Raw genomic sequence first — 10,764 nt, forward strand, 5'->3', positions numbered from 1 at the left:
CACACCCTGTAAAGCCTACCTGGTCAGCCCAGAGCTGAGGCAGAGAACTCCAAAGTGATGGGTGTACCCAAGAACCCAGGTAGGAACCAGCCAAGTCTGGCTGATTCCAATAATCTCTTTTTGGGGAAGTGAGTAGACAGGTCAATAGGAAACATTTATATGAAACTTGCCAGAACTAAACAAACAAATTGGCAGAAAGGGGAGGGAGGTAGAATGAATGAAGAATCAAAGTGAGCAAGTGAAAAGCAGCCCAGTTTCTCTATTTCTAATGGTTCCAACGTTCCAGTTATTCCTGTAAGTTGAGCTTCATTGGGGCCATGGAACTAAAACTTCACTAACTTTCTAGAGGCAGTAAACCCTAAGGGGTGTCTGATGAACTCTGTACTTCCCCCTCCTCTTCCCCACCTCCCTTCAAACACCAGGTTGACCAGAAGGTTGGCTGATCCTGGTAGCCAAGTCAAGCTCTGCAATCTGAACCAGGCACAAAGATGAACTTACTCAAGTAGCTCCTTCCCATTTTGATAGCATTATGCACCCCTATGTTCATAGCAGCACTATTTACCATAGCTAAGATTTGGAAACAGCCTAAGTGCCAATCAATAGATAAGCGGTACATCTACACAAGGAAAACAGTGGTACATCTACACAATGGACTACTATGCTGCTGTAAAAAAGAAAGAACTCTTACCATTTGCAACAGCATGGATGGAACTGGAGAGCATTACGCTAAGCGAAATAAGCCAGTCAGAGAAAGATAAATATCACATGATCGCACTCATTTGTGGAATATAATGAACAACATAAACTGATGAACAAAAACAGATCCAGAGACAGAGAAGCATCGATCAGACCATCAAACCTCAGAGGGAAGGTAGAGGAGGGTGGGGGTAAGGAGGAGAGATCAACCAAAGGACTTGTATGCATGCATATAGGCCTAACCAATGGACACAGACACCAGGGGGAGAGGGCATGAGTGGGGGGCTGTGGGGGCAATGAGGGGCTAAGGACACATATGTAATACCTTGATCAATAAAGAAAAAGAAAAAGAAAAAGAACCCTTGGGCTTTCAAACCGGCAGCAGCAGCAATGAGCAACGTAACCGTGAAGGAGGCAACAGGGCGGCTAGTAACTGCGGAGTGACAATTCCTCACTAAGGTAGTGACAACTACCACAGCCATTTCTTTTTAAAAAAATCTTCACCAGAGGATATGGTTTTCATTGATTCTAGAGAGAGAGAGGAAAGGAGAGGGAGGCGGAGAGAGAGAGACATCAATGTGAGAGAGAAACATCGATTGCCTCAGGCACACACCCAGCCCTGGGATCAAACCCAAACCTACCACGATCATTTCAAAAATGACCCAAAAAGCAGTGTAGAAACTCAATCCCCACCCAACTTCCTTTGGAAATAGTAATATCTACATTGGGGTGTTTTTTTAAGTATATTAACAATACTAAATTTGATCTCCACCCACATTGAGATGGGCTCCATTGCCATATAGATGAAGAATTTTCCCATGCGTATATGCTTTCGAGAGAGTATGGAGCCAAGATTTTAAATCCTTCCTGTTGAAGTGAGAAAGGGATGCGGGAAGGGGAGACAGTGAGGGGCTATGGTGGTCAGGGTGGTATTGGTGTCATCACCATCACTGTTTAAGTGCTGACTCTGTGGAAGCACATTCTGAACAGTAAAGTTTCTTTAAAAAGAAGATTTTTTTTCCAATTACAGTTGACATACAATATTATATTAGTTTCAGGTGTACAACACAGTGATTAAACATTTATACAACTTATGAAGTGGTCACCCCCGGAAGTAGAGTACCCATCTGACCCCATACAGAGTTACTACAATAGTATTGACTATAGTCCCTATGCTGTATTTGACATCCCCGTGACTGTTTTGTAACAGGCAATTCGCACATCTTAATGTTTTCATGCAGTAAGCCATTTAACCCTTTGAACGTGCACTTTCCCACCTGCATTTTGTAGGTAAAAAAATAAACAAAAACTAACAAACAAACAAAAAAATGGAGGCACAGAGAAATCAAAATAACTCGCATAGGTTCCACAGAGAGTGAAAGTAAACCTAAACTCAACATTAAATATTTGCCTGGCACTTGAAAGCTACTGAGATTATCTTTAATTTGACAGATAATAGAAGCATGTTCCTCATTTGCACAAACAGTACAGTCTAGATATTTTAAGGAAAAGCTGTAATAACAGCAAGTATTAAAGAAAGTATTAAGCCTCTTCTAGGTGCCAGGGTACCAGGGTACCAGGCTACCAGCTGCTTACTGAGCATAAACATTACTTAAGTATTTGAAATATATGTTGACTCAATCACATTCAAATCAAGTCTTTTTTTATATGGAGATGACTAAGGAAATGCATTAATTGACACTGCTTAAGTTTGAATTCATTTTGGCAGCAAAATATGAGAATTGAGACAAAATTATCAGGAACTAATCTACCTTAATTTTTTTTAAATGATATGAAATGTCTTCCATCAGAGATTTAGTAGTAATGGAAAAGGAGAATAATTAAAAGTCATCTTTGGGGGGATCCCACGCAATATCATAGGGATATCCTTCTATCTTTAACCAATAGCAGAATAAACAATCTGTAGTTTCCCTGCAATGTGGGGATGACCTGGTGCACGTAAGCCTATCTAATAGTATTTCGCTAACATGCAACTGTTCCAAAAACTGTGAATAAGTGAAAGAGTGAAACACTTACTTTAAGTTGTCCTAGAGGGGAAAAAAGTGGAGGAAGAGGACATTATACAACCCTTACTGTCCAGACACCTCTGCAAGGATTAGAATTGCCAGGCTTGGAGCCTCCCTTTTATACAAAAAGTCTCTCCAGCTCATTAGCCTTCCCAGTGGCTCCTAAGAGCACTACCTCCACCTCCATCCTTAAGGAGCTGATCTCACTTAATCCCTTCGTCAGTGGGGATGTTGGACTTGATCTTCCAAATCACATTTGTTTCCCAGAAGGGAGAAAAGCAACCTTAAAGCCATACCAAAATAAACACAAAGCTGTATAGAAATCAATGCCTGGGTTTGGATGTGGTCCATGTGTATGCTCAAATCAAAAACACAGTGAATTCAGTAAATAAGCATGCAGGCATGTGCTGTGTGTTTACACTTACTTGACAAAAACCTGCAAGCACAGTGAAGAGGTAACCACACAGAGGCGTTTTTTCGCCCTTGCACAAGGATCCTCGCCAAGATCCTTGCCTACCCCTTTTTTCTTACCTGCTCTCAAAGAATTTACCTTCTGGGATAGTTTAGAGTTAGCTGTCTGTCTCCCTGGCTGGAGTCTGCTAGGCTCCAGCAAGAGAGTCTACACCTACCTCTCTTCGTATCATTGAATGGCATCAATTCCAAAAGCATAATCACTGTTCAGTAACTTCTGGTCTATCCAAGCAGAACTACCTGACAAACCAGCGCATCCAAAAGAATTCCCAAACCTAGAAGCATGGTTAAGATGCCTCTGAGCCAAAGAGAGAGAGAAGAGGGCAGCAAAGGCACCCATCCCAAGCCCCACCCCCCTCCCTCAGTTCCCAACACCATGCACTCCAACCACACCTAACCTTCCCACCATTCCCAACTTCACTGGACCACTCATCAATGGAAGTGTAATGAAAAGTTTAAAAAGAAAAAAGATCCTTTTGCTTCCGTGAGAGACTGGCTCAAGCTTCTCTCCCCAAGACAACTCTACTTGCCCTTAGTTGCCTACATATAAAGAATTCCATGATAAACCCATTCCAGCTACAACTCTGTTCCACAGCACCATCCATACACCCTGAGCTTCAACCTCACCAAACTACCCACACAACAAATACACTGAGATGCCTTTCAGTTTTCCTCTGACCTTCCTTCAAGGTCATGTTCAAACTCAAAACTTTTGTGGCAGTCCCCGCTGCCCCCATCTAAATCGGTCAATCACTCTCATGTCTTCACTGCGACAGATCTTGAAGGTACACTAATCTATATATATAAAAGGCCAGCGACCAGACCAGAAGAACGACCAGAACAACCAGAATGACCAGTGGCTATGACGGCCCATCCCCACCAGCCTGGCCTGATGGGCCCCCATTGGGGTGGGTCAGCTGGACCCCACCCATGCATAAATTCATACACCAGGCCTCTAGTATAAGCGCTATTCTTTACCTTCCAGGTTTTCTTATAAGCTGTAAACATCTTAGTCATTTTTCCTTTATCTATAGTATGCTATACATGTTAGGTGCCCAATTAATTGAATGACTGCTATTTGTTTCACACATGTGCCAGGAACCCACAACAGCCACTGTTACAGGAATATAAAACACCTTTCAAACTACAGGAGAAACCCTCAGGGCTACAAGGGCAGTCAATGGCCAAGTCTGAATTCGAACCCACATCTACTCAATTCCAACGCTTCTGCCATTTCATCAACACCATCATGCCTTTCAAGGGAGAAAACTGAAATAGAACAGGAAGGTGAAAAAGTATCGGTCAGTCAGCTCACTGCAAGCTTCTGCCTGATTTCTCATCAACCTCAGACTTTAAGGCATGGTCGGTGTATGTAATAAAGTGTGTTTTACAAATTATTGTATTTCTAGTCATTGGAGCATGCCATTATGTTATGGAAAAGCCTTTCTTTTATTTCAGTGCCTCGAAGTGCGATGGTAAGTCTCTACATAGACGTGCAATCCTTTAATGAAGCCTGAATGTACTCTGTAAAAAGCCCACGTATTCTATGCTTTTCCTTGGGGCAGGCGGGTTGGGGGATCAACTTTAGAGAATCCCATGCATCATCTTTTAAGCTCGTACTATCCGAATGGCTACAGGTTTCTGAAGTTTGATGAAGTCATGGCAAACGCCTTAAACAGACACAAGGGGTAAAACACCTACAGTCCATTCAAGGGAGGTGAACTGGCCATAGCCCATGAGCTTCAGGTTCTGACAAGCGCTGGCTTTCCAGTTCCCACTGTAACCTGCTAACGGTGTGGCCTGGAGACAACATCCTGGATTTCAGCTTCTTTGTGAAATGGGGAAGCTAGTGGCCCGCTCAAAGGTAATGAGCAGCTGATAACAATAGCACAGGAAGAGCAGCCGCCCTGAATACGTTCACACACCTTAATTCCACACCCATGCTGAACTGCCTACCACCCTGTCCGACTTATCTGACTACCAAATCAGAAGCTGAGTGTCCTTTGTTTCTCTTTTGGTTATTTTGTGTGGATACTAACCTTTTAAATAAAATGAGCTGTTAAAAGCTTTTGGAGTAGAAAGGTGAGGGGTAACAGCAAAGGGGTTAGCTAACATCCTAAGTAACACTAAAATCTAACACAAACTCTGTACTGCAAGCTTAAACTCTCCCAAACAAGTCATTTGGCTAACAACATGTGTAATTAAAGTTAAAAGCATACTAAAACAACACTTTAGCTGTTGACCTTAAAGCTCCTTGTGCAATGCTCAACCGAAACATTAGCCTATGAAGGAGTGACTTGACTTTTTGTCTCCCAAAGACAGCATCACAGGGACACTGCACACATCTCAAACCTTCTGCAGTTCGAATGAAAGCACTAACAGAATGTTAGAGCCATGCTGCATTAAACACAGATGTATTCAATCCTGTTTTACACACCCAAGTTTAACTAGTTCAGAACTGACATTTTTTCATCTCCGGCTGATGCTGGTAAAGAGGTAAGTTTACTTATTGGAGTGGGCAACTCCAATATTCCAGTTACCAGGTGATTTAGAAATCCCACCATTCAGACAAGAGCATTATTCAAAAGCTCAAAGCATCAGCCAGAACCTTCCTTCCTCTGCAACACACACACACACACACACACACACACACACACACACACACACACAGGGTTTATGTTGCTCGTTTTAAAAGAAACCAACAGTGAAACCTTGATTACTATTAATTTTACAATGTTTCTCATGAGAGGAAAGGAATGCAAAAGGTAGATAACCACAGCTCCTACTACATGAACGTTGATTACAGACCCACAGTAGGCACTTAAATGTTGAATGAGTTAGTGATAAATCTGGTCCCAACGCCCCACTTTTGCCCTTACTGGCCTTTTTAACTCTCAATTTTAACTAGAACAAAACTTTTGAGAGATCATGGTAGAAATGTTATTTTAAGAATTACTTTGAAAATACATCATAATTCATTACAATAGCACAAAAGTCATTTCTGAACATATACCTAAAGTGTCATTTAAATTTGGTTTTGAGTGTAAAAAAACATTCTGGTTATAATACATACTCTTCTAGTTTTGTCTAAATTAGTACAGCAGTTTCCACCTTTCCCTTTTTTTTTTCTCAGTTCTTTCCTGCAGAACTGCATCTAGTGAAAAGCTGATATTTTAATTTTATTCTGTAGTAATACCACACAAAATAACTTCACAGGTTGCAGGGGGATGTGGCCAACATGAAAGCAGCAGAAATTAAACAGAAAGTGGTCTCTTTCGTTTTAATTCACTGCACCAATGTGTAATCAGGAAGATTTCAGCAATCTCTCATGTCAGAAAAAAAGAAGAAGGAAAGAGAGAAATCTGAGAAGGGCGCCTTCCTGGAGAACTCATTGAGAAATCTCTCAAGTACAGCTCACTCCACAGTGTTTTACAGACACTCAGCCTGGCGGAGAGGAAAGATACTCTAACAGTCTGAGCTGAGCTTATTTACCCTGTACAAGAATTACTAAATTAAAAGGCATTTCAAGGGGAGAAGGAGAGATGGCAAACAGAAGACCAGACCTGAAACAACTCTAACAACTTAATTCAAACTACCAAAATGCTGTTTTTAAAGCCCTGTCTCAAGTTCCTTTTACTCAAAGTGTACAACACTGGAACTGAAATGGTAACAATGAACAGGGAATGTATTGGGACTTTGCTTATTTTTAAATGTCTGGGATAAAGTCTGTTTGGTATAGTTTGAGGTTTTATTGAACCTGTACTTACCAAACCCACAAAAAGTAAAACGTGAAGCCCGATCATGCAACACAGCAAGGACAAGCCTGCACTGTCCTCGTGTTGACAGAAGCCCAGAAAGCCAACAACAACCAGAAATGATCTATCCCAAGACATCATATCATCCCCTTTTGCATAAACAGTCAATGTTAGGTAGCACTTATTAACACTAATGTATATGCCACCAGATACTTTCAAAATAGATGACGAACATGTGCCAGTCACACAACTGGTATCAAAACCAGAGAAATGTTCATTTTAGGACCTTACAGGCTATGGCATTAAAGCCTTCACATTTCAGGGTGGCCCGAAAGTCTGGAAACTGGCAAATATTTCCCACTTACTACTACATTAAGTGACCAAAGAATGCCAGCTCTTCATGACCTGGGGGAAGGTAAACAGGAGTGACTCTGACAAGGTGGCATATGGGACCAGAATCGGGAGGAAAGCTGGATGATGATTTCCTAAGACAGTGGCCATGTGGAGCGCTCTTCACGCCCGTGGGATCTGACTTCCTCGACTGCTGCTTCTGAGAGGTGTAATTAATGAAAACGAAGCAACATGTCAGATGCACATGCAGAGACAGATGGAAAGCTGCATGAACACACTCCACTCACTGCAACTTTTCACACCACAATGAACTAGTGAAGGGCCGCACACGGAACAGACCATGGTTTAAAATGTGACATAGTCACCCAGTTTCCAGACTTTGTGGTCATCTTATAATTTGACAGTGATGCTACTACAAGCATGTCAAACTCGCGGCCTGGGGGCCACATGCGGCCCACATGAATTTTTTGCGGCCCAGCCAATATAATGGTATGTAAGAAACGTTTTAATAAAAATGTCTTAACTTAATTTTTACAATATTCTGTTATACATAATTATGAATAACGAACTACAACGTTTGCTAATGACTGATTACGATGATAATGTTGCATCCATTTCCCTTACACGCCTTACATGCAGGTGCACCATTTCTCTCCACTAATACTAGCAGCGAATGATTGTCACATCATTAGTCTTGGACTGACTTGTTTGGTGCGAGCAACAGGAAATATTTTGCTCTCGGAGAACAAGAAAAATAGGTTTATTTTTGTTACACTTATTAATTTGTGCAGTTATTCAGTGTCTGGTAAGTGAATGTTCAAGAAAAAATGTTAATTTTATTAAAATGTTCTATTATTTTATGTTAACAATTACTCATTTATTTCAGCCCTTCGTATTCAGCATGTCTCTATCCAAATAAACCTACGTTTCTATGAAAATTGAAGCTTTTGTTTTTTTTTGCGGCCCACATAAACAAACCTTGTTTGGCCCGTGTTAGCCTTTGAGTTTGACATGCTTGTGCTACTACATGTTCTGGGAGCTTGTCACATATATAAAGGGCTTTCTCCAATTTGGATGAGCCCAGCATGCCTCCTTGCACCCAAGGAACTCTGCTGTCTGTGTGGTCTACCAAAGTGCAAACTAAGGCTGCAAAGAACTGGGTCTTGGTTAACTGCTGAATGCATTTCCCTAGAGCACGGAGACTTCAGCTGACTCCCCAGGCCTCCTCCTCACTGCCTGACACCAGCAGGGTCACGCTGGAAAATGAACTTGCCATCTCTGACACTCCATTCCAAGGAAGGGGAGCGGGAACTTACACAAGTTGACTACTCCCCTTTTTTTTCTTAGGCAAGTGTGTGGGCCTCCCAACCAGGCAAACCACAAAAAAACAACCCTACGACTCCACCTTACCCAAAACCTGGTACCTTTGCCACCAAGGCCAGCCTCCACAAAGATTAACCTGTGGTCCGTGGCCAAGCCTCACTAATAGGAGCAACCCTGGAGAGAGAGAGAGAGACGGAGAGGGAAAGAGGGAAAGAGAGAGAGAGAGAGAGAGAGAGAGAGAGAGAGAGAGAGAGAGAGAGAGAGAGAGAGAGAGAGCGCGAACGAGCGCCAACTTTCTGTTTGTTTTAGAAGAAATACTTCCTGGCACATGTTTAGTAAAGACTCTGAACTCTGCACACGAAGCCACGTGGTTGGTGCTAATCTGGCTCCATCCACCCCCGACCCGCCTCTAAAGCAACCTCTCTCAGAGGGCAGGCCCTGGGGTAATGGACACCGTCTCGTTCTAGTCACGCGCGCTCCTCTCTCCGCGGCAGCCCTCCCGCGTCGCGGCACTGTCCCCGCGGGGTTAGAGGGGAGCGAGGAGACGCTGGGGCCGGAGGTGTTCCCTTCGGCAGCAGCACGAAAGGGTTCACATCTGTGGGGCCCAAACTGGCTCCTTCGGCTCAGGTGAAGCCCGAGGGAGCGCGATAGGAGGAAATGCCTGCCTTCCAGAAAAGCCGCGCTGGCCACGCGAGCGCAGTGCGCGGGCACACCACTTCTGCGCCCACCTGTAGCCGCAGCAAACAAACTTTCCTTTCCTTCCGAGTCGGCCGAATCCGGTCCCTTACGCCACCCCCTGGCCCAAGCGAGCAGCGGCCTGGAGCCCCGCGGGCTCCTCACCTGATACCCATAAGCCCCCAACCTGGTCGGTCCCAGCGCGCAGACCCAGCGCTGCCGGCGCGCCCCGGGGCGGGGGGGCGGGGGTTGCGGGTAGAGCGTAGGTGTTGCCAGCTGGGGATCTGAAATGTGTGGGGAGAGTGGGAGGGCGTCGCTTCCTCCCCTTTGCAACTCCACCTCCCAACTTTGCAGCCACACAGCCGCTGCCCTCCCGCTCTCCCCGCGGCGCGCACCCGGCTCCCTCGGCTTTTCCAACGCGTTCCTCGGGAAGAGGGTTCCCCGGCGGTGGGAACCCGCACGCCCGGCGCACTTACAGCCATAGCGGGGTCTCTGCAAGGACGGCAGCTCCTCGTGGGGCATCCTGCGCGGCTCCGGGGGCCCGCCCCGGGCGCGCCCCCCGCGGCTTCCCTCGCTCGCCAGGCTCGCCGGCTCCGCGCCCCGCCGGCGCGCTCGTATCCGGCTTCTCGCTGCCCTCCCCGAGCCGTCCCGGGATGGGCGACCGGCTCCCTCGCTGCTCCCTCGTCAGCGCCCGTGCAGCCGCCGCGCGCTGACAACGGAGCCAAAGTGAACTCTCCTTCCTCGCTCCCTCTCGGCTGCCGCCGCCTCCCTCGGCAGGTTTCCTTTCTCCTCCAGCCCGGCCCCGTTATCCAACGCGCAGCGAGCGCGCCGCGGCGCAGCGACCCCTACCGCGTGTGGGGCGCAGCGCCCGGGCCGCGAGGACCCGCCCCTGCCCGGCCGGGGAGAAAGTGGCTGCGCGGTCGCGGGGCCGGGATCCCCTGCAGCTGGGGCCGGGATAGAGCTGGCGGCCCGGACTACAGCGCCCGCCTGACGCTTCACGTCTGGAGCGTTAGAGGGTGGAAGTGAACCCCCGCGCGCCAGAGCAAGGAAAACCGCAGAAGACGCAGGCAGCCCCCGTCGCCCAGCGTGTTGCTCTTACAGGACAAACAGCGCGGTTCCTTTTCCCCTGGGGAGATGGAGCCTTGATCTCTCGTCTTTTTTTTTACCCCCCTTTCGAAAGTTGCTTCTCTGCCTCCTTGTCTACAAAATACAGGGTTCCCCTTTCATGACAAGAAACTGAGAGTGTTTGCTGGAGGGGCGAGATACCCAAGCAACCACTCAAAACACAACTGGGAGTCACCCTCTTTTCGACTTCGGCCCGCCCTGCCTCTCTTCCGCGCGGTAAAAAACTACGGCCCAGCCCAGCTGGGGTCGCACACACAAAAACCTCTTCCGGCGAGGCTTTTAAGGAAATTAAACCACATGGGGCCCGTCTTAAAAGGGGGGTTTTCGTGCGGTCACCTGGA

The 10,764-nt window shown here is 46.1% G+C and overlaps 1 protein-coding gene across 1 annotated transcript in view; it reads right to left on the reverse strand.

Moving 5' to 3' along the window:
* The window catches only part of IQGAP2 (IQ motif containing GTPase activating protein 2), a 269,990-nt gene extending 259,876 nt beyond the window's left edge, over positions 1 to 10,114 (reverse strand). The window contains exon 1 of the mRNA XM_059694287.1: positions 9,775 to 10,114. Within this exon, the coding sequence (XP_059550270.1) occupies positions 9,775 to 9,820 (46 nt within the window). The 5' untranslated portion in view covers positions 9,821 to 10,114. The remainder of the gene's footprint in view (positions 1 to 9,774) is intronic.
* Positions 10,115 to 10,764: the final 650 nt, after the last annotated feature.

The sequence above is a fragment of the Myotis daubentonii genome, chromosome 4 (genome assembly GCF_963259705.1).
Source record: "Myotis daubentonii chromosome 4, mMyoDau2.1, whole genome shotgun sequence".
NCBI classification, from domain to species: Eukaryota; Metazoa; Chordata; class Mammalia; order Chiroptera; family Vespertilionidae; genus Myotis; species Myotis daubentonii.